Source organism: Chlorocebus sabaeus, chromosome 13 (assembly GCF_047675955.1).
Source record: "Chlorocebus sabaeus isolate Y175 chromosome 13, mChlSab1.0.hap1, whole genome shotgun sequence".
Classification (NCBI taxonomy): domain Eukaryota; kingdom Metazoa; phylum Chordata; class Mammalia; order Primates; family Cercopithecidae; genus Chlorocebus; species Chlorocebus sabaeus.
The window spans coordinates 96,387,466-96,412,821 of NC_132916.1; the positions used below are offsets into that span (position 1 = coordinate 96,387,466).

The 25,356-nt window shown below is 36.0% G+C and overlaps 1 protein-coding gene across 6 annotated transcripts in view; it reads right to left on the reverse strand.

Moving 5' to 3' along the window:
- The window catches only part of LOC140713193 (uncharacterized), a 229,200-nt gene that overhangs the window by 95,453 nt on the left and 108,391 nt on the right, over nt 1–25,356 (reverse strand). For 4 of the 6 annotated variants that reach the window (XR_012095086.1, XR_012095085.1, XM_073022637.1 and 1 more), the window contains exon 2: nt 8,366–8,570. Coding sequence is in view for 4 of the 6 variants with exons in the window: in XM_073022637.1 (XP_072878738.1) it covers nt 8,366–8,570 (205 nt within the window). In the remaining 2 variants the exon portion in view is untranslated. Of the gene's footprint in view, nt 1–6,310; nt 7,962–8,365; nt 8,571–25,356 lie in introns of those variants that run through there. The other 2 variants (XM_073022636.1, XM_073022635.1) reach the window with 1 other exon arrangement.

The window sequence follows — 25,356 nt, forward strand, 5'->3', positions numbered from 1 at the left end:
TGGGATGACCTGCCTGCAGAAAGGAACTACCCACTATGAGTCTACTCTCCGCTGAAAGCTGGACACTCATCAGGATGATCTTCCTGCAGAAAACAGCTATCCACTCCAGGTGGATAGCTCTCCACCAAGAGCTGAATACTCACCGGGATGATCTGCCTGAGGAAAAGAGCTACCCTCTACGGGCCTCCTCTCCACTGAGAGCTGGACACTCATCAGGATGATCAGCTTGCAGAAAGGAGCTACCAACTTTGAGTCTCCTGAGAGCTATTCCATCACTCAGTGGAGCTCCTCTCTGCTGTGCTTCCCCTCCAGCTGTCCAGGTACCACATTCTTCCTGGAGGCAGGACAAGAACTTTGGACCTGTTGAATGGGACTGAAAGAGCTAACACAAACAGGGCAGAAACACACCCCCCATTCACCACGTTGCAGGCATTGAGAAGAAGAGAAGGAGAGAAGAGCTACAGTCCTTTGAGGAGCCCACACCTAGCGGCTCCCCATGCGAGGGCTGTGACACTCTCTTTAGGGGTCTGCAGTTCCTGGTGTCTCCAAGCTTCCGGACACAAACTCATTTCCCTTGCCCAGACGTGTACCCACATCAGAAGCTGCTTGCATTACATCTGATCCAGCCACAGTCTTTCACAGAGCTGGCCCCCTGAGCTGGTGCCTGTGCTGACACCTGGAGCTGCCTGCCCTGTCACAGCAGTCGGCATGCCTGGCTGTGAGCAGTGGCCCATGCTCACTCGCTCACACACACTTTGCTTCTCCATGCCTGGCTCGGCCTTGGAAGGTGTAGGATCCAGGCCAGTAGCACAAACCGAACTCAGCCTGCCAGGCCAGGTGGGTGGAACGAGCCCAGCGGGTCCAAACTCAGGCAAAGGTGCCACTGGCCACAGAGGTTTCTGGCTGGAAAAGCCACACTTAAGGATCCTGTGACAGTACCAGCAGAGTTGCTCTGATTGTAACCTAGCCCATCTGATTCTTCTTAATCTGCTATGATTCCTATGATACTCTGGGAACTCTAGGGTTCTACAGGACAAGATTTGAAAACCACTGGTTTAAAAAATAAGAGACGTCATACATCATCATAATTTGTGTCCTGGAGAAAATGGCTGACAGTATCTTAAATAACACCTCTCTTTGAGGGAGTTTTAGTTGAAATAGGGATCAAAGTAACTGAACCTCAGTAGAAAATTTTCATAAATCAGAGTGAGTGGGAGAATTGATAGTGAGGGAGGTGGCAGCCACAGAACCAATTCAATTGCTCTAAAATCATGTTATTCATCCTGTCACCTACTCCCTGGATGAAGTGATGGCCACAGACAATTTATTGTGAGTCATTGTCATTAGAAGACACTTGATACTTTTTGAGGAGCACACTGTTCACACAAATTAATCCTAATCCTACCAAATAGGCCACTTTATGAATATACCTAGTAATAAATAGTCATTTGAAATGACTCCCAAGAAAGGCTAGTAGAGAAGACTAAAATTCAAATACAATGATGGCAAATTAGAAAAAAGAATTTAAGATTTTTCTCCAAGTCAATCAAACCAGGCTAACATATTTAAAGGGAAAATGGCAAGTGGTGATTATTTAGTGCCTGAGAGCCTGAGGGAGGGTTTTGTTTGTACTCTCAACCAAAGAACTGAATGTTCCAAAATGTCACTGAAGAACAAAATGTCATATGGTGGAATTGATGGCTGATAAAATTAGAGCAAGAAACTATTGAAGAAACTATTACTTTGTGCCACATATAGCCAACTTGTGAAACCCACTGCCACAGGAGGTTATGGAGTTGAACACCATAGATAGATTTAAAATTGAATGAATAACTTTATGACTAATAAATGCCAGTGCCAGTTCTTCATGCTAAGATAAAGGGGTAGTCAAAGTACATGTTTCAGAGCACAGGCCAAGTGCTGCAGGGGTTAGAAGTAGGGACCTTTCCCTTGTAAACACTGATATATAATTAGCCATTCAGAACACAGAAACATTTCTACCTCTCTGCCAGAACTAGATACTGCCCCCTGCAGAAGTAGGGGTCCAGGAGAGGGGCTGCTGTGGGAGTTAAGTGTAGAAGGATCCTCAGTAAGGGGCCTGTGCTGAGCTTGCACAGCCATGAGCTACCAACAAGCAAGCAAACAAAAAAAGTTGAGAGTGTTCTCCTGCCACCCTCAGTTACCTCCTCCACCACCTCAAACATTTTCATGCTGAGCTTGCATCCTCCTGACTAATATCAACATTGGGCCACCATCTTCTTCATCAGCTGAGTATCCCCATTCTGCCCTCCTTTCTTCAGCAAAATATGTCTCTATTTCTGAGTGTCTGCTCATAGTTCCCATGCATTCTCCCATCTTGATAATCTGGACTGGATCATGAAGAAACATGAAGATCCTTGAACACTTTTCTTGGTGCAGGTGTTCACAATTCAACAGCTTTGAGGGTCAAAGTAGGTAATGTAAATGTATGCGGAAGCCCAAGTATGAGAACATTTAACTTTCAGAAATAGAATCACACAGTCTTTATTTTTACTAAATTAGAACTAAATTAGAAGTGCATGGCATAATGTAAGCAGATATGATATTTGGGATTATATATTAAATTCAAAATAAAAAGATTAACTGAAAATTTTCAAACTCCAATTCTTCTGATTTATAATTAGAAAACTAATATCTTTTTTCTATATAACATGTACTGGACTTTGAATTTCTCTTTAAAATAGACATACAGAATTTGGCCTTGAATCCCTTAAATGAGAAAATATTTTGTTTTATTTTAGCTCATAACGGCGAACACATGTTTTCAATATACGTAGTTTGCTTTTATGTTTAGAGTAACCACTTTCAAGACATTGAAGAAATCTAATCATATTTTGCTATCAGTATCATATTATAATGCTACTTGGTTTATTTGATAACTTCATTCATTCATTCTATCAGTATTAATTGTGAAAAACAAAGTGAAAAACATTTGTTTATTTTTAAAAAGTTTGCAGTTAGAGAACTTTCTTTGGAATTAGGTCTTCAACTCTGCAACTGGGGAATTCCTGTACTTTCCAATTCTGAAAACTGAGTCTGGTTTAAAACGTATGGTAGATTATTTCTTGCCAAAGAAACAATTCTTTCTAAAAAGAAAATAATCAAAACATAAATTTAAAAAAAATTATAATCTCCCTTGCATTAAAAAAAAACTAATAATTACTTTTCATGGTAGCATTACTTATTTGATTTGCTTCTAAAATAGAACACTATTGAAATTTCTGTTGTTTCTCTCAGCTCATTAAGTTCTCATCATGCATTATCTTTCTGTAGTTTGTTCATAATGATGACTTCAGTTGCATCCTTTTGACAAAGACATACTTTGTGTATTAAACATGTAAGAGTTGTCTCCAATTGTTTTCCTTGTAGAAATCTTTCACCTGCTTGGTTAAATTTATTCTTAGGTAATTTTTAAGTTACTGTAAATGAAGAGTGCCTTCTTGATTTCTCTGTCAGCTATTACATTATTGATAAACAGAAACACTACTGATTTTTGTATACTTATTTAGTTTCTTTGAAAACAACTTTGCTCTCTCCTACTTTTCTTGAATTATACTGTCTTTGCAGTCTCTTTGTCATTTTCCACTTTTGCTACAGACATGGAGTCACAGAATACAGAAAAATAACAGCACAACTATGATAAAAGTGGAAACTGATACGATCATTGTCACGCTTATAAGATGTGACTCTAGTAAATTGGAGAGAACATGCCATTCTAAAGAGAATGGCAATTACACAGTTCCAGCCAATTGCCACCTTGTAAGACTGAGGCCCAGTGTTGTGAGAACATCTGGATGATTCCAGAGAGTTAAAATACCCAGAATTTCTCCCAAGTTTTAAATGTAACCAACTAATTGAAATATTTTTTATTGATACAAAATATTTGTGTATTTTTATGGGGCACATGTGACATTTTCTTACACGCACAGAATGTATAACAATCAAGTCAGGGCATTTAGAGAATCCATCACCTCAAGTAGTTATCATTTCTATATGTTGGGAACATTTCAAATTCTCTCTTCTAGCTATTTTGAAACATATGATACATTATTAACTATAGTCATCCTACTCTGATAATAAATATTCATTCTGTCTAACTGTTTCTACCCTTAACCAGCCTCTCCTCATGCGCTTCCCACGCACTCTTCTCAGCCTCTGGTAGCTATCATTCTACTCTTTACCTCTATAAGATCAACTTTTTTTAGCTCCAGTATATGAATGAGAATACGCAATCTTTGTCTTACTGTGCCTGGCTTATTTCACTTAACATAGTGATCCCTAGTTCTGTCCACATTGCTGCAAATTATAGGATTTCATCCTTTTTCTAGTCAAATAGTACTCCAGTGTGGGTATATACCACATTTTCTGTATTCATTTATCTGATATTAGACACTTAGGTTGGTTGCATATCTTTGCTATTGTGAATTATACTGCAGTAAACATGAGGGTACAGATATCTCTTTGATATACTGATTTCCTTTCCTTTAGATAAATACCCAGTAATGGGATTGCTGGATTGTATGGTAGTTCTATTTTTAGTTTTAAAAGAAATTCCTATACTATATTCTATAGTGGTTGTACTAATTTACATTCCCACCAACAGTGTATAAAAGTTCTTTTTTTCCTCTATATCTTCATCAGCATCTGTTATTTTTTGTCTTTTTAATACTAATAGCCATTCAAACTAGGGTAAGATTAGATTAGTAATATTGAACTTTTTAATATACCTGTTGACATATATGTATGTCATACATCTATGAAGACGTATATGTATGTCTTCTTTTGAGAAATATCTTTTCATGTATTTTGTCCACTTTTTAATGGGATTACATGCTTTCTTGCTGTTGAGTTGTTTTAGTTTGTTGTCTTTTTTTGGGTATTAGTCCCTTGTCAGATGAATAGTTTGCAAATATTTGCTCCCATTCAACAGGTTGTATTGTCACTCTGGTTATGATTTCTTTTGTTGTGCAGAATCATTTTAGTGTATTATAGTCCCATCTGTCTACTTTAGGTTTTGTTTCCTGTGCTTTTGAGATCTTAGTTGTAAAATCTTTGCATAGACCAATATCTTGAAGTATTGTTTTCTCCTAGTAATATTTTATTTTCAGGTGTTATGTTTAGGTCTTTAATACATTTTGAGTTGATTTTTTTATATGGTGAGAGATAGAGGTCTAGTTCATTCTTTTGCTTATGGGTATCCAGTTTTCCCAGCACTATTTATTGAAGAAGATTTCCTTTCTCCAGGGTATGTTCTTGGCACCTTTGTTGAAAATAGTTGGCTGTAAATACCTGGATTTGTTTCAGGGTTCTGTATGCTGTTCCATTGGTCTATGTGTCTGTTTTTAATACCAATACCATGCTAATTTGGTTACTATAGCCTTGTAACGTATTTTGAAGTCAGTTAGTGTGACACCTCCAGGTTTGTTCTCTTTGTTCATAATTGCATTGGCTACTCGGGCTCTTTTTTGGTTCCATACAAATTTTAGGATTTTTGTTCTTTCTGTGGAAAACGACATTGGTATTTTGATAAGAATTGTGTTGAATATGTAGATTGCCTTCAGTAGTATGGTCATTTTAATAATAATTCTTCCAATTCAAGAGCATGGGATGTCTTTCCATTTGTTTGTGTCATCTTCAATTTCTTTTCTCTTCTTTTCTTTAGAGACAGGGTCTCACTGTGTCATTCAGGCTCCAGTGCAGTGGTGTGATCATAGCTCATTGTAACCTCAAACTCCTGGGCTCAAGCAATTCTCCTGCCTTAACCTCCCAAGTGGCTAGGTCTATATAGACATGTGTCACCATACCCAACTTTTTTTTTTTTTTTTTTTTTTTTTTTAGAGAGAGAGAGGCTTTTGCTATGTTTTCTAGGCTGGTCTTGAACTCCTGGACTCAAGAGATCCTCCCACCTCAGCCTCCCAAAGTGTTGGGATTACATGCATGAGCAATCACACTCAGCTGTCTTCAATTTCTTTCATCAGTGTTTTGTTGTTTTCCTTGCAGAGATCTTTCACCCCCTTGGTTAAATTTATTTTCAGGTATTTTTAAACTATTGCAAATGAGATTGCCTTCTTGGTCTCTTTTTAGCTATTTCATTATTGATAAATAAAAATGCTACTGATTTTTGTATATTTATTTTGTTTCCTGCAAATTTATTTGATTTGATTATCAAGTCTAAGAGTTTTTTGGTGGAGTCTTCAGATTTTTCTAAGTAAAAGATCATGTCATCTGCAAAAAGAAACAGTTCGACTTCCTCTTTTCCAATTTGGATACCTTTTATTTCTTCTCTTGCCTGATTGCTCTGGTGAGGACTTCCAGTATATAAATATAAAACTCACTGGTAGAGGAAACACACAAACAAGGAAGAGAAAGGACTCATGTTACCACTACAGAAAGCCACCAAACTATGATGACAAGCAATAAAAGAGAAAGAAAGAAACTAAGGACATACAAAACAACAATGAACAAAACTACAGGAATAAGCCTTCACTTACCAATAATAACCTTGAATGTAAACAGATTAAATTATCCACTTATAAAATATAGACTGGCTGAATGGGTCCAAAAACATATGATCCAATTGTATGCTATCTACAAGATAGATACCCGTAAAGACACATATATATAGACACATCCCACCCATAAAGACACATATAGACCGAAAGCAAAGGAATTAAAAAAAAATTTCCACACAAATGGAAATCAAAAGTGAGCAGGAGTTGCTATGCTTATATCACATAAAAGAAACTTTATGTCAAAACAGTAAAAAAGAGACAAGGACGGTAGTGAGATAATGATAAAGGGGTAGATTCAGCAAGAGAGTATAACGATTCTAAATACATATGCACCCAACACTGAAGCACCCGGATGTATAAAGCAAACATTATCCAAAGGGAGAGGTAGACTTCAACGCAATAATAGTTGGGGACTTCATCCTCCATCAACACTAGACAGATATTCTACACAGAAAGTTAACAAAGAAACATTGAATCTAAACTGAACTTAAATTTCACTTTAGATCAAATAGACCTAACAGACACCTACAGAACATTTTATTCAACAACTACAGAATATACATTCTTTTTCTTGGCACATGAAACATTCTCCAGGTCATATGTTTGATCGCAAGATGAGTCCAACAATTTTTTAAAGATCAAATTTATACCAACTATCTTCTCAGACTACAGTGAATTAAAACTGGAAATTAATAAAAAAAGGAACTTTGGAAACTGCAAATACACAGAAATTAGACAACATTCTCCTGAACCACCACTGGGTCAAGAAAAAAAATTAAGAATTTTTTTAAATTTTAGATTTTTTTTATTTCCCCAAATTTGTTATGTATTAGGAGTGACTGAAATAAAAAATATAATTGAGTCCCGTCATCATCACCATCATCATCATGGAAATGGCTTTAAGAGAAAACTGGTCAGATGAATATTATTGCTTCTCATTTTCAACGAGTAAATAGTTGCCACTGATAAATTGACAGCCAGGAGTCTGTCAAGAATGCTCAACATATGTTATATAATACAACACACCCGTTCACGGCGGGGGGAAATCCTAGGAAATAACTTATGTGTGGTTCTTGATTTAATCATACAAGACAAGCACGAAAGCACCACCCATGCCTCTGAGAACACTGGACCATGCACCCTTGAGAAAAGCTTTGCCTCCTTCATCACCAGCAATCTTCTTCAGTAGTCAAGCATGTCTGTGTACATGAGGTCAGTTCCTTTGCGCCCTGACTGCAACATCATGTGGGGGCGAATGGTGTCAAATGGATAGGAAGCCAACCCACCAAGGGCAGTGACAGTCTGTGCGATCATCCAGCTGAGGACAATGTGAGTGTTCTTGGGATCCGGAAGCATTCCGTTTCTAGTGTCATAGATATCGAAGTAGGCAGCTCAGTAGATGGTAATACCCTGCACAGACACATTAAAGCCTTGGTACAGGCCCTTAATCCCATTAGATTTGCATATCTTAACCAGGCAGTCACCGAGGCCTCGGAATTCCCTTTCGCTCCAGCTTCACCCACATCAGCAGCTAGACGGGTAGGGGCAAAATCAAGAGGGTACACAAAACACAAGGATGTGGCCCCAGCGGCACCGCCTGATGCCAGATTCCCTGCAAAGTAGTGTCAAAACTGGGTCCTCTTGTCCACCCCACCCAGGAAGATCTGCTTGTGTTTATCTTTGAAGGCCAAGTTGAGAGCCTGGATGTGGAAGTATCTGATGACATTGACCAGGTTACTGCGCCAGAAGGACAGGACTCCCCTGCTCCTTGGGAATAGGGACCACGCAGTCTATAATGCCCTTGTATTACTTACCTGCGGTGATCTGTTTGCTGGCATGCTGCAGCAACAGCTTGACCTGGTCGATGGGTGCTATCGCAGTCTTGAAGATGGCTGCGGCCACTCCACCTTCCAGGAAGTCCATGGCGAAGGACACAGCGACATCTGTCTCCTTGAAAGAAAAGAGGAGGCAGGCTGCTGCGGGACGGGACTGGGTCGGCAACCTGCTTTGACTCCGGGGCTGCGAGAGAAGAAAATTTTTAAAAATTGAAACGAATAAAAATGGAAACACAACAAGCCCAAACCTGTATGTTAAAAGGGAAGTTTATAGAAATAAACACCTACATCAAAAAAGTAGAAAGATTTCAAATAATCTAATGAAGCACTTTAGGAACTAGGAAAGCAAGAACAAGCCAAACCCAAAATTAGTGGAATAAAAGAAATAATAAAGATCAGAGAAGAATTAAACAAAATATAGATGCAATAAACAATATAAAGGTCCAATGAAACAAAAAGTTGGTTGTTCAAAAAGAGAAATAAAACTGATAAACCACTAGCTAGACTAATAAGAAAAGAGAAGACCCAAATTTTAAAAATCAGAATGAAAAGGAGATACTAAAACTGATTCCACAGAAATACAAAAGATCATCAGAGATCTTTGACATGAACATATCGTATGAACAACCATATGCTAACAAACTGGAAAATCTAGAGGAAATGAATAAATTCCTGGATATATGCAACCTACTAAGATGGAATCTGGAAGAAATAGAAAACCTGAACATACTAATAAGTAATGAGATTAAATCAGTAGTAAAAACTCTTCCCCGACAACAAAAAAGCCCCAGGACCAAACGACTTCACTGCTGAATTCTACCAAATGTATGAAGAAAAAGTAACACCAATTTCCCCCAAAGTATTCCAAAAATTTCAAGAGAATGGAATTCTCCCTAACTCATTCTATGAGGCTAGCATTACCTTGCTACCAAAACCAGACAAGGACACAATGACAAAAGAAAACTATAAACCAATATCCCTGATGAACATAGATGCAAATATCACCAACAGAATACTAGCAAACTGAATTCAGTAACATATCAAAAAGATAATACACCACAATCAAGTGAAATTTATCCCAAGGATATAAGGATGATTTAACACATGCAAATCAGTAAACATGAAACATCTCTGGGACAGACTAAAGGATAAAAACAATATGATCATCTCAACAGACACAGAAAGAGCATTTGTTAGAATTCAGTGTCTCTTCATGATATAAAAAAAAAACCCTCAACAAACTAGGCATAGAAGGAATATACCTCAGCATAATAAAGGTCATATATGATAAACCCACAGCTAACACCTTACTGAACGGGGAAAAGTCGAAAGCCTTTCCTCTAAGAACTGGCACAAGACAAAGATGCCCCTTTTCACCCCCTTCCTATCCAGCTGATCCTGGCCAAGCTGGGTTCCTTCAAAATTTTAAAAATACAATACATATCACTACACACCTGCTATAATGGCTATAATTCAAAAGACAAATAAGTTTTGGTAAGGATGTGGAGAAACTAGAACCCTGATAACATTGCTTGTAGGAATAGAAAATAGTACAGTCACTTTGGAAAACAACTTGGCAGTTTCTTAAAAAGTGAAACTTAACATACAATTCAACAATTCTACTCTTAGGAATTTACCCAAGAGAAAGAAAACATACATCTGCACAAAAACATTTAGATAAAAGCTCATGACAGTATTATTCATAATAGCCCCAAACTGAAAAAAACTCAACTGTCTATCAATTGGTGAATTAATAAACAAAATGTAGAATATTCATATAATAGAACATTACTCAGCTATAAAAAGAATTACTTTCTAATATATGCCATAGAATGAATGATCTGTGAGTCATTATGCTTATTGAAAGAAGCTAAATTCAAAAGAGTATATATTGTATGTCTCCATTTATATGAAATGTACAGAATGGACAAACCTATTAAAACAGAAAATTAGATAAGTAGTAACTTATTACCTCAGAGGGTGGGGAAACTTAAGGAAAATGGGAAATAACTGCTAATGCATAAGCAATTTCTTTTGGGGATGATAAATATGCTCTAAAATGGATTGTGGAGATTGCTGCATAACTCTCTGAACATACTGAAAGCCATTAAACTGTATATTGCAAATAGATCAACACTATGGTACATGAATCATATCTCAATAAAGCTGTTTTTATTCAAAAATGAAAAATGCAGTAGAAAATGGGAAGCTAAGCTTTAGGACAGCTAACAAGAAGAAACGGAACAGAATGGGAAGAGGGTCAGGAGTGAGACAAGGAAGCGGAGCATTATATGTTGGAGTCTGGTGAGCAGAGGGAAGGTCTGGAGTTGGTGGGGTGAATGACTGAGGGGTTCATTCCTGACTCTACCCAGAGCTGAATGCTTAATGAATATTAGAAGATAATGCTCGATAGCATCATTAGGGGGCAGAAGAACAGCGTCAATACCTGCAACCAGCTGTGACTAACCAATACCTGCCTGGGTTTTCTGGATTTGTATGATCACATAGAGAGAGGGAGGGATCCCTAATGATCAGGCCCATTAATTGTCCCATTATTGATGAGAGTGGGATCTCAGTGTGGATTAAATTTGATCCAGATAAATACTGCAAGAAAACTGCCTGAAGTGGGCATGATGATTATCTCATTGATATTCATTCTCTTTCTTCCCTGTTGTGTAGTGACCATGAAGTTTGGGGAGACTGATCTTCAAGGACATGCCCTGAATAGTATCAGTCACTCAAAGCAAACCCATCTCCTTTGCCACAGTACAGAACTACATCCCATAAAATGTTCTGCTTTTTGCTATAATGGTTCTTGAAAAGTCATATCATTTTCAGACAATTCATTTTTTTCTATGTAAGGCTTTTCCTTTTTACCCCAAAACACACTAAATGAAAAATAGAAGTAGTAGGAATAATAAATAATTAAAATAATAAATATTATTTTTGACATTGACATATTCAATTTACTCAGACATGTTCCATTTACTCAACACAACATTTTCTAGTCAGACAATTTCATATGAATCTAATTTGAATTTTGAGCAATGTCTAGAAAAACACAAAAAATTGACTTTGCTTATGCATGCCAAATAAAAGGGATAGAAGATTTGCAGCTTCCACAATGCTTAGTATGTTGTGAACTTATACTATTTCCACATGTTTCAAAGCTTTCATTTTCTTAGCTTTGATTTTATCCCAAAAGTAATTTTGCATGCTGTGATTTTTCAGTGTAGTTTAAGAGCAAGATCACCAAAGTCCCAAAAGGTTTAACAAGAGATGAAGAAAACTTCACAAAAATAAGACGAAGAATAAATCAGTAAACCCTTAGAATATTCTATTTTAAGCCAAACTTGAATTTTTGTTTTCAAATTACTGGATTTTTAAAAATTGTGTAAACTTATTTGAACTGTTACATAAAATTATCAAGTACCTTGATTTGGGACTAAATGCATCACAATTTTTCTTTTAAAAATGAGAGGTTTCAGGAAGGAATTAGATATTAAACAAGGAATATGTTTTAAGTAATTCAGGAGTAAGTTAATCAAAGCATGACATTTCTCTTATAGGATTTGGTTCAGTGGTTGCCCATTGGGAACCATATGAGTCAGAAAATTCATATGATGGTTAGAGAAGGGTTCCTTCTCTTCATAATTGTGGACTTAAAGTATCCAGTTCTGTGGGTACTGGTACCATTTTGTGACCATGTCAGAGAGATAGATTGCTTTGGATTGAGGCCTACATGACAGGCAGAATGAAGAGGCAGAAAGAATCTATGGCTTTGAGGATGTGATTTAGCTGCCAAATTAAACTAAACAGAAAAATCATATTTCTTGAGTTTCTAGTTATGTCTCTGCTGCTTACAGTTTGTTACAGCAAACTGATCTGGGTGTTTTTTTAATACATTTCAACCAAAAGTGTCATAAAATGGGTTTTTAGTTTCCAAAAGTATATGGCAGAATACATGTGCAGAGAAATCCTTCCAGGAGTAAGAAAAATAATATTAAGCAAATACTTAATTTTTTTTTTTTTTTTTTGGAATATCGCTGAACTGGAAGTAAAGAAATGGAACTAGAGGAAACAAACAATGAGACAGTATGATTCCATGAGGATTAGCTGAGCCCTAGAGCTTGCATTATCCTTGAGAATATCTGCCAATTATTATAGCCTGAAGTCTGGGTTTTAATTGGCAAACGTTTGAAGAACAGAAGCCAAACCAGGTGCCAGAGTAGAGTAGAGAAAGTAGGATCAGAGATACCTGCATGAAACCAGCACCACTCAAAGCGTGACACTCACAGTGGGTAAACAAGAGACAAATGTGACCCACAGCAGGGAAGATATTCCTTCTCTTTGCATGGAGCAGAAATAAAGAAAATAAGTCCCTCCTGAGAGGTCTTAACCACAAGCCATATTCCCATCATTTTGCCACTGAAATTAATATTGCCTAAAAAAATTTAAACTAGATATTGAGTTTGAAAGTTGGTAATGCCGCAGGAACTATTATTATGAAGAAATGTATTTTATTTGCAGGCCTCAAATAAAATATTATGAATTCACAATAAAAATGATTAATACACATGCAAAGAAGCCACCATGTATAAAAAATTTAGCATAAATAATTCTAGAAGCAGCTGTACATTAATAAAAATAAAACCCTTCAAAACTTTTGGAACATAGCCAGTAGTCTTTATAGGGAAACTTAAAGCCTAAAATGGTTGTATTAGGAAAAAAATCAAAACATGATTACCTAAGCATTTATCTTAAGTCGTTAGAAAAAGAAGAGCAAAAGTCTGTCATTCTTTACTTCACTCAATGATGATACATGTTGAGAAATGCATTGCTAGGCAATTTTGTCATTGTGCAACCATCATAGGGTGTACTTACATAAGCCTGGATGATATAGCACACTCACACCTAGGCTATATGGGATAGCCTAGTGCTCGGAGGCTACAACCTGTACAGCATGTTACTGTACTCAATGTTGTAGGCAATCATACTGCAATGGTATTTTTATATCTATACATATCTAAATACAGAAAAGACACAGTAAAAATACTGTATAAAAGATTTATTTTTTCTTTTTATTATTATTATTTGTATTATATTTTATATTTTAGGGTACACATGCATAATGTGCAGGTTTGTTACATATGTATACATGTGCCATGTTGGTATGCTGCACCCATTAACTCGTCATTTACATTAGGTATATCTCCTAATGCTATCCCTTCCCCCTCCCCCCCCCACCCCACAACAGGCCCCAGTGTGTGATGTTCCCCTTCCTGTGTCCAAGTGTTCTCATTGTTCAATTCCCACCTATGAGTGAGAACCTGCGGTGTTTGGTTTTCTGTTGTTGCGATAGTTTGCTGAGAATGATGGTTTCTAGCTAAATCCATGTCCCTGCAAAGGACATGAACTCAACTTTTTTATGGCTGCATAGTATTCCATGGTGTATATGTATCACATTTTCTTAATCTAGCCTGTCATTGATGGACATTTGGGTTGGTTCCAAGTCTTTGCTATTGTGAATAGTGCCACAATAAACATACATGCACATGTGTCTTTAGAGCAGCATGATTTACAATCCTTTGGGTATATACCCAGTAATGGGATGGTTGGGTAATTTATAGATTCAATGCCATCCCCATCAAGCTACCAATGACTGTCTTCATAGAATTGGAAAAAACTACTTCAAAGTTCATATGGAACCAAAAAAGAGCCCGCATTGCCAAGACAATCCTAAGCCAAAAGAACAAAGCTGGAGGCATCAGGCTACCTGACTTCAAACTATACTACAAGGCTACTGTATAAAAGATTTTAAAATGCTACACTTGTTTAGGGCACTTGAATGGAGCTTGCAGGACTGGAAGTTTCTCTGGATGAGTCAATGAGTGAGTGGTGAACGAATGTGAAGGCCTAGGACATTACTGTATACCACTTTATAAACACAGTATACTTAGGCTACACTAAATTTATTTTTAAATATTTTTCTTCAATAATAAATGAATCTTAGCTTACTGTAACCTTTTTACTTTATCAATTTTTAAATTATTTTTAACCTTTTTACTCTTTTGTAGTAACAATTAACTTAAAACACAAACACATTGCACAGTTGTACAAACATATTTTTCTTCATATTTTTATTCTATAAGCTTTTTTCTGTTCAAAATTTTTTTGGTTTACTTTTGTAACTTTTTTGTTAACTAAGACACAAACATTCACATTAGCCTAGCCTATACAGGGTCAAAATGATCAATATCACTGTCTTACACCTCCATATCTTGTCCCATCAGAAGGTCTTCAGGGCAATAACATGCATGACAGGGCAAGAACTGTCATCTCCTGTGATAACAATGCCTTCTGGGACACCTCCTGAAGGACCTACCTGAGGCTGTTTTACAGTTAACGTTTTTTTCATAAGTAGAAGGAATATGCTCTAAAATAGTAATAAAAAATACAGTACAGTAAACACATAAACGAGTAACATCGTCCTTTATCACCAAGTGTTATGTTCTACACATCATTGCATGTGCTATACTCATACATGACTGGCAGCAAAGTGGGTTTGTTTACACTAGCATCACCACAAACGTGTGAATAATGTGTTATGTTACAATGCTGAGAAGTCACTGTGGGAAAGGAATTTTTCAGCCCTATTATAATATTATGGAGGGCATCATATATGCACTCTGTTGTTGACTGAAATGTCATTATGTATCACACAATTATAAACCTAGAAAATGTAGGACTAAGAAGAAATAAAATAATAGAGACAAGAGCAGAAAAGCATAAAGTAAAAAACTTCATACTACAAAACCAAAAATGATTCTTTGAAAAACTAATGATATTGACAAACCTCAGGCAAGATGGATTAAGGAAACAAAAGAGACAGCACAAAAGATTAGGAATGAATAAGAAGGTGTAACTAAAGAGGCGGCAGAGATCAAAATGACAAGAAAATATAAGTAATTTTAATGTTAACACATTTGAAAAATTAAGTGAAATGAACAAAATACTTTTTAAAGTTACCAAAATTGACTCAAAATTAGTCAAGAAATAAAAATACTAAGGTTATCTGCAGTACATAATTCTCCCTTGAGAAAAACAGCAGATCCATGCAGTTTTACAGGAGCATTCAAAGAAACATTCAAAGAAAGGTAACTCCAAACCTGAACCTCCAGTTAACAGAATAAAAGAGCAGGTTTCCAATTCAGCTTACATATTTAATGTATTTTATTATCAAAAGGAAAGAGAGTAAAAGAAAGGGGAAAAACAGGCCAATCTTATTCATTAATGCAAGGACAAAAAAAGAAGTCTTTTTTTTTTTTTTGGGATGGAGTTTTGCTCTTTGCTCCTAGGCTGGAGTACAACGGCATGATCTCTGCTCACTGCCAACTCTGCCTCCTGGGTTCAAGTGATTCTCCTGCCTCAGCCTCCTGAGTAGCTGGGATTACAGGTGCCTGCCACCACGCCCGGCTAATTTTTATATTTTTAGTAGAGATGGGATTTCCCCACATTGGCCAGGCTGGTCTTGAACTCCTGACCTTAGGTGATCCCACCCACCTCGGCCTGCCGAAGTGCTGGGATTATAAGCATGAGCCACGCGCCCGGCCAAAAAAATTCTAAAAAAGGAAAAGTATAAATTGAATTCAGCAATGTAAAAAAGATAATATATAATTACCAAGTTGGATATAATGTAGGAATGCAATTTTAACATTATAAACATTAGATTTAACATTATAAAATCTGTTAAGTAATGTATCATGTTAATATATTAAAGGAGAAAATATTATTTTAATAGGTATAGAATACACAGTTGATAACATTTAATGATGATTTTTGATACAAAACCCCAGTGGACAAGTCATAAAAATGAATTTCTTTAACCTGAAAAAGTTATGCGTGGAAATTTTATAGCAAACATTATAATCAATGGTGAATCATTATAATCATTCACAATATAACTATTGCTATTCAACATTGGATTAAATATAGCCAGTGCAATAAGGAAAAAAAAAGAAATGTTATAAGGATTGGAAAGTTAATTATTATTATTGAGAAACAACATGGTTTTCTACAAAATAGGAAACCTGAAGGAATTCTGCCCGAATTATTATAATTGATCATTTGGGGAAATAATGCAATAAATTTGTTGTTTCTGGCAAAGTTACCATATAAGATTAATAACTAAAAGTCAGTGGCATTTTTATATGGCAGCAACAAACAGCTAGAGAAACATTTAAAAACGTACTATTTACAATAGTAAAAAAAAAAAAAAAAAAAAAAAAGTACCCAGTAAGATTCTAACAGAAAGTATGTAAAAACATGTTTTTGTTTGGTTGGTTGGTTTTTGTTTGGGTCATTTTGAGTGTGTTTCTTAAGACAAATCAAACAGAAACCTAGGCTGTCATTTTAGTGGGGTTTCTAAAGGGAGTAGAGGTAAAATGGATATTTTTAATACAGATTTGCATCCAATCCTTTTTTCTTAAGTCCCACCTGTATCCTACTTCCAGAATAACAGGGGTCAAGAACCCTGAAGCTTTGCAGATTCTTCAATGGCAATTACTGTGCTTCTAAATTTTTCCCACTAATGGCTTTATTCAGATTTCATGGATCTGCTAAATCAATTACCACACAACCATCCACCATTCAGATTTGACTACCTTCTCCCCTCTTGTCCCTTTGCCCTGTAGCATTTCCACTTCCCCAATCACTTTCTCTTCCCTTCAATCCCTTGACAATTTTTTGAGAGTTTCTGGGAGAATGTGGAGTTGAGTATGTGTGTTTAATTCTCCATTTTTACCAGCAGCCCACTCTAACTTTCTACAAGCATATCTCTGAGAGAAATCAGGTATTCACTTGGAAATCAGGTTAATCAAGTATGTATTTGGTAATGGAAGAAAAACCATGCTCTTTTTTTTCCCAGCAGGGTTGATTGTTCCTGGAAATTCTAACCAGTGCACAGCAACACACTAATTGGCTTAGCCTATATGCCAAGTTTATTTAACCTGGGTTGAGGGTATTACCAGTGACTGAGTCAGGGTCAAGTATAACAAATGGTTCCAGAGGGGATACCAAAATGTTGCTCTTTGGGGCCTGTTTAAATGTAGATTTCCTCTCAGGATTAGGGTAAGAAGAATCTAAGGCACCCTACCAGATCCCCCATTAAGCAGAACTTTGATGCTTTGGTGAGGCCAAAATAAACAAAGCATGACAGCAGAGATTTATGCCTTTCCCTCTTCTCATGACTGAGAAGAAAAGATATACAGTAATGTAATGACATGCCTTTTGGACTTCCCCTTTTGCAACTGATGTTTAATATGCACTGGTTGCTACTGCTGTGCTTTCTCAGGTTTTTCATATTACACATGTACCTCAAGGTGATTGTTCACAACTGACATAGTTTTAGAAATACTTTTTAATTATGATTTAAAAGATAATAGTTGTAAGAACTTTACTAATTTAGGCTGTGGATTCTTATCTATAGCTGAACAAAATTACACTCTAATTTCCTTCAAAACTTGTAATTTAGCACAGAATCAAATCTTTCCTTTCATCTTCAGATCTTCTGCCTAGTTTCCAAATCCCTAGAGATCAATCTAATCCTCTAAGATTCTCTTCCTTTTAACTCTTTCCTTTTCGGGATCTCAGATCATGAACCCTCTTTTCAAAACCTATCGTCGAGGGACTGGCATCAAATCTAGGACAACATTGAAAATGTTGAACAATTGATCTAATGACCACTGACCAAGGAGATTTTGTTTCTATGTTCATCACAGGTGCCCCTGTATCCTTGGAAAATACCTTAACCCCAGCGTTTCTCCCCTTTGTAAATGAAAATTATAGTATTTGTAATCAGTGTCTTTATGCAGGGGAAGCGTGTATAGAAAGAAAAATATATAAAGGTATCAGTGTGTACTATTGTTCCCAGTTTTCTATGGTTAGTACTGAAATACTATGAAAAAGAGAATAAAATAAAAGTGTAAGGAGAAACAAGAAAAAAGAGAGAATAATGAGAATTATATATAAGAATATAAAGTGATTCTTTTAGAGGGAAATGTAGACATAGATTTCTTCAAGAAGTTTCTGCCCAAATAAGTGATACAGGAAAAATCATCATGAAGTATATATAACAAGCTTAATAGAAAAACTAACAAAGCAGTGAATAAAAATAAAAGGGAGACTTTGTTATCTCAATTGGAGAAAATGGGAAGTGAGAAGTTTATTTTGTAGAAATATTATTTTAAACAAGCCTTAAAGAGATATTTTTTAATGTTCAGAAAAGAAATGTCATGCTGCTGTATTTATACCTTAAAAAAATCATCTGCTTGGCTTTTTAAAAATTGAACCTGCTCTTGTTTCAATGTTATATCCCCCTTGAAGCCTTTCCCAATTTCCAAAACACAATTAATTACTCTCCCCTTAAGGTCTCATAGGACTTTGAAGTTACTTGTCTTGTAGCATTGTAGTTAACATTTTTCTGTGTTATTCCTCCCCCTTAGGACTTGAGCTACTCTAGGAAAAAAATAATATGACTTATTCTTTTAACCCCAGGGCTGAGATCCATAATACGAATAAAAGAGAATTTTCTTTTTTATTCTTTTCCACTATGTATTGCCTTTTTAAGGTGGACATTTAACTGGACATTCAAACTTGTTTATGATAATGTCTCTTCACACTTATTTACAAGATATTTATCATTTCTTTTACTTAATTAAGATACAAGCTCTTTCTAAAATTCGAATTCTATTACATCAAATATATATTTTATATAAAATAAAATGGCAATAACATCTATCTGCATTTGGTGATGATGTTTATCTTCCATATAAACAGACAGAATTTCTTTATCAGTGTATTACTATAACAAAGTTAAATGCCTTAGTAGAATTTTTTGAAAGTCACCTGTACCTTACTGCAAGTTGTTTCCATGCAGGAATGCCAATGACAATACCCTGTTTCAATGAGTAGTTTTCTAAATTTGTGGTATATCTTGTCAGAAACCAGTGGAGAGAAACAATATAATTATTCCAAACTTCACAACACAGTTGACTCTTTTACAACCTCCCCTTACCCCCCAAATAATTGTCTAAATGAAAGGAATACAAACAGTAGGGTGGTTTTGTTTTGTTTTGTTTTGCTTTGAAATGCTGAGTTAATCACTTAAGGGAGAAAAAAAGTAAATGACATAATACAACTCCATTGACACAGGGACAAAGCACGGGTTAGGCTATAGATCTTAAGATTTCCTGTTTGGTTCCCATTTCAACACTTCTGTCATTCACTGTATACCTTTGTCCATAACATTTTAATCTCTCTTAGACTAAAACATATACAGGACAATATGATAGCCAATCCTCTTTCCAATACTTCTGCAGTGCTCCCACCTTATAACAAAGCCTTTTTCTATTTCTGTAAACCAAGTACGTTGGTTGGGATTAAATCCTGACCCACCCCATATAGAATTCCAGTCTACACCAAGTAGCATTGCGGGGAAGCTCTAGCATGCATGCGTACATAATCACACTCCATGCCCTCAGGGTTGGAAATGTGGTTATATCTGATTATATAAAGCAGCTTTGAGCCGGTGATAGGTTAACATTAAAAGGATTAAGGCTTGCTTTGACATGGGCTGACATATAAAAATTAGATTTAATGCTAACAGCTGGAATGCTCAAGAAAATAAAGAGTAAGTAAGGGAAAGACAAATGGAGTTAAATTAGAGCAAGTGGGTGTTAAAGGCGTGCCCAGGATTATTTTCAACTCAGCTTTAAAATGTTTCAGTCAATGTCTAAAAAAGGTAGAGTTAGCATCAATTCTCATCAATGATTATAAAATATAGAAAAAAAAGTCTCAGGTGGAAATTTTCATCTTGCAAGGTAAGTATTGTACCATTGCAAACTTTTTTTTTTTTTTTTTTAAGAGAAGTGACTAATCCTGGAGCTTTTAAAGTGCTTTCAACTTCATCACACTTGAAAAACATGCTAATATTTTAAAATCTAGAAGACCTGTTAAGTCTTAGGAGGCAGACTTATTTTTCTCTCAGCATATTAGCTAGAAAATTAACTTACAGGTCTGAGCCACACAGGTTAACCTTGATTACAAAGCTTTTGATGGGTGATGTGGAGTGCACCTCAAGGTATATTTGCTGAGCTGCAGGTGGTTGATAAGAACCAGGACATAAGTGTCCATAAATTCCTTTTCCCCTATATACCTCTGTGCTCTGTGGACTGCCTGTGTCAGGGTCATGGGACTAAGGGTAGGGCTTATTAAAAATGCAATTTTTTTTGCCTCCACTCCAGACCTACTGAAGCAAAAACTCTGAGAGTGGTGCTTAGGAACAAGCACCCTGAGTGATTCTCATGCTTACCAAAGTTTGAGAACCACTGACCTATTTTCTGACTATTCTCAATATTCTCTACACCGGATCTCTCATCTTATTTTTACTGGAAAAAAAACAGAACAAAACAAACAAACAAAAACACATACTTGCTAAACATTGTCTTTCACTGGCTTGGGTGGTGGGCATTACTAAAGTTTGAGGTCTTCACTCTAGAAGGTCTGGTAGATGAGACAAACATGAAAACAAAATGTGCCCATGCTGTTGACTTTGCCTGAAGTGCTACCATCATCCCTTCCCCTTACAGCCCTGCTAAATTCCTTCCTTTTCATTCTCAAGACTCAGCTGCTGTAGCTCCTCCTATTGACTCTGAAAGCAGAGATCATTATCTCCTCCTTTGGGCCATTATTTCATATTACTGTGAAATAGACAAACTATAGGAGTGCAATTATAGTGTGACTGAAACTGTCTCCTCTGTAAAACTGCTCACTTGAGGGTAAGAAAAAATTTCTTATTATTTCATCCCACTTCCTAGGTGACTGTCTGGCACAGAATCAATGTTCCATCATTCTTGGTGAATGAATAAGTGATAAAGAGAGGCCACAGGATTTGGGGAGGTGATTAAATTTTGAAAGCAGCATGAATTGTGGTGAGATACTAAAATTAAATAAAAATACAGTCATCTTCAAAAGTTATAGAGACCCACATTGCCTATACCTAACACTTTATTGGACATTGGTAAATTTGCCCCTTCTATGATAAATTAAAGGGTGAATCTGGGAAGTTCAAGAACAGAAGAAGACAGACGCTTGATTTCCTTCCCTTTGGTGGTTCTGGGGGCTTGGTAAGGGCAATTAATTAGCTGTTGATTAACTCAATTCCTTTAAGAATACTTATTTTTACTTTTAGCTATTAACATCTTAAAGTCTCTGACAAGTATAAGGATAAAGATTTGTGGGTCTCTGTAATAATTATTTGATGCGCATAGCCATGTGCATAAAACATAAAATGTTTTTTATGCTTTTAGAACTGAAAGTCTTTAATATCTTTAATTCCAGATGCTAATCCATCTAGTTTTACAAATTCCTCTATCTCTGGGCTTTACAGACTATAGATTATATTTTATACTAGTAAGTATCATTAAAATGCTGATAAATTATCATGTCACTGATTCTAAGATTTACTTTTTAAAATATTTCACATGGCAGAATTCAGGATTGTCTTAAAACTGATGACGTCTTATTTTAAATGAAATATTGTAGCTTTACTCCTATCAATAGTAACACTAAACAACTACAAGGGATCTCAAATGCTATAGCTAAAGCTTGTAAAATATATAATTAAATATATAGTTAGCACATAAAGAATTTGCTTGTAAGAGAATTGAAAAACAAAATTTAATGAATTTCTGTGTCTTGTAATAAAGAAGACACAGCACTTTATTTCTTAAGCTATGAAACAGACCTCAAAGTTTAAGGTATGTCTTTATCTTTTTCTTTCACACCTGAAGCTATGACTTTGTGAATTGTATGTCTTCAGAAATTAAAGACTGACTGAAAGTTTATTCCAAATCATGCACATAGGGAAGTACTCTCTGGGCTAAGGAATGTAATTTATGTCAGAAATACAAACATACCTTGGAGATACTGCAGGTTTGGTTCTAGACCATCTCAATAAATTGCAATATAGGGAGTTACACAATTTTTTTGGTTCCCTAGTGCACATAAAATGTATGTTTATAATATACTGTAGTCTATGTGCAATAGCATTATGTCTAAAAATAATTTGCATATAGTAATTTAAAAATATTTTATGGCTAAAAAATTCTAACCGTCATCTGAGCCTTCAACAAATTGTAAATTTTTTTGCTGGTGGAGATTCTTGCCTTGATGCTCATAACTACTGAATGTTCATGGAGGAAGTTGCTGTGGCAATTTCTTAAAATAAGACATCAGTGAAGTTGGCTGCATTGATTGACTTTTTTGTTTCACAAAAAATTTATCTGTAGCATGTGATGCTGTTTTATAGCATTTATTCACATTAGAACTTTCAAAACTGAAGTCAATCCTCTCAAACCCTACCACTGTTTGATTATAAGTTCATGTGATATTCCAAATTCTGTTGCCATTTCAACAATGATCACAGCATCTTCATTAGGAGTAGATTCCATCTCAAGAAACCACTTGCTCATCCCTAAGAAGCAACTCCTTATCCATTCAGGATTTCTTATGAGATTGCAGCAATTAAGTCACATCTTTAGGCTCCACTTTTAATTCTAATGACTTTGCCATTTCCATCAAATCTTCAGTTACTTTTTCCACTGAAGTCTTGAACCCCTCAAAGTCATCAGTGAGGACTGGAATCAACTTCTTCCAAACTCCTGCAAATGTTGATATTTTTACCTCCTCCCATGAGTCACAAATGTTCTTAATGGCATCTAGAATGGTGAACCTCTTCCAAGAGGTTTTCAATGTACTTTGTCTGAATCCAACAGGTATGGCAGTTATAGTCTTATGAAATGTATTTCTTAAATAATAAGACTTGAAAGTCAAAACTACTACTTGATTCATGGGCTGCAGAATGGATGTTGTGTTAGCAGGCATGAAAACAACATTCACCTCTTTGTATATCTTCATCAGAGCCTTTTGGTGACCAGGTAAGCAATAATATTTTGAAAAGAGTCTTGTTTTCTGAGCAGTAGGTCTCAACAGTGGGCTTAAAGTATTCAATAAACCATGCTGTAAACAGATTTGCTGTCATCCAGGCTTTGTTGTTCCATTGAGAGAACCCAGGCAGAACTGATTTAATATAATCCTTAAGGACTTTAGCATTTTTGGAATGGCAAATGAGCACTGGCTTCCCTTTAAAGTCACCAGTTGCATTAACTCCCAACAAGAAAGTTAGCCTATCCTTTGAAGCTTTTAAGTCAAGCACTGACTTCTCCTTTCTAACAATGACAGTCCTAGATGGTATTGTCTTCCAACAGAAGGCTGTTTGAACTCCATTGAAAGCCAAGTTGGCTTTTTGTTAGTTGGCTTTAAAGAAGAAGTAGTTGATTTGTCCAGACCCTCACTCTTAACCTCTGTGCTCTACAGTCCTCTACAGCCATTTCCTGTGAACCAAGGTAGGGAGCAAATTTGATCTGCCTCCAATGATGATGAGGAGGAGGTTGTGACTGGTGAGTTTTTCTCTTTAATGAAGGCAACAGAGCACAAGTGCAGAACAGGAAAATGAGTGCAGGGCCAGAAAGTGTATCTTGTCAACCTTTCTTTTCGTTTTTAAGCCCATGGAAAGAAATATGATTGTAGTCCTTCTACAAGTAGAGGTATACCCACTAGTTCAAAATATCTTCAGAATGAACACAAATACACATCCTTAAAACTCTCCTGGCTTCAATTTGTGAGAAGGAGCATTATGAAGGTAAACAACTTGGCAGTTTTACAAAAAGTACTCAGAAAAATAATTCTTTGTGTCTCAATTGGGTACATTTTAAAACCGATGTTGATGAAATATGAAAACAAGTAAATGAGTAAAATTTTGAGACAATCAGCATACTTCTATTTTCTATAAAATAGATACAATTGACTCAAACAACACAGTATTGAAGTGCCTGGGTCCACTTATATGCAGATTTTTTTCAATAAATCTATTGCAAAAATTTTTGGAGATTTGTGACAATTTGGAAAAAAACAGATGAGTCTTGCAGCCACAAATATTGAAAAAATTAAGAAAAAGTTAGATATGTCATGAATGCATAAAATGTTAGTAAATATTATTCTTCTAGTCACTTACTACCTTAAAACCTACACAGATCTTATATTAAAAAGTCAAGATTTATCAAAACTTATGCACATACAGCCTCACAGGGTGCCTTTTGCAGTTGAGAGAAATGTAAACAAATGTAAAGATGCAGCATTAAATCATAATTACATAAATTAACTGTAGTATATACTCTACTACTGTAATAACTTCATAGCCATCTCCTCTTGCCACTGTGGTGAGCTCAAGGGTTGTGTCTGCTTAAAACATCATGTGATGCTAATCATCTCCACATGAGTGGTTCATCTTTCTAGTAAACTGCATATCCCAATAAAAAGTGATCCCTCACAGTTTTTGCATATTTTTAAATTGTGGTTAGTGCAATACCATAAACCTTGAATAATACCATGGGACTAATATGAAGTGCCACTAGTGATGCTGGCAGTGCTCCCAAGAAGCAGAGAAAAGTGGCATTATAAGAAAACGTTGAATTGCTTGATATAGATACCATAGATTAAGGTCTGCCCTTGTGGTTGCCAGCCAATTCAAGATAAATCCAGCAAAAGGATCACTGTAAGAAAAAGAAAAAGAAGAAGAAGAAAAGAAGAAGAAGGAGAAGGAGAAGGAGAAGGAGGAGAGGAGGAAGAAGAAGAAGAAGAAGAAGAAGAAGAAGAAGAAGAAGAAGGAGGAGGAGGAGGAGGAGGAGGAGGAGGAGGAGGAGGAGGAGGAGGAGGAGGAGGAGGAGGAGGAGGAGACACTTGTGAAACTGTCACTGCAGCTATGCCAACAGCATAACAACTTTGCACTTTTTGTGAAGTATTTTTTATCTCGTTTTGAAAATGCAGCTTTTATGTGGGTGCAGCGTTGTTAT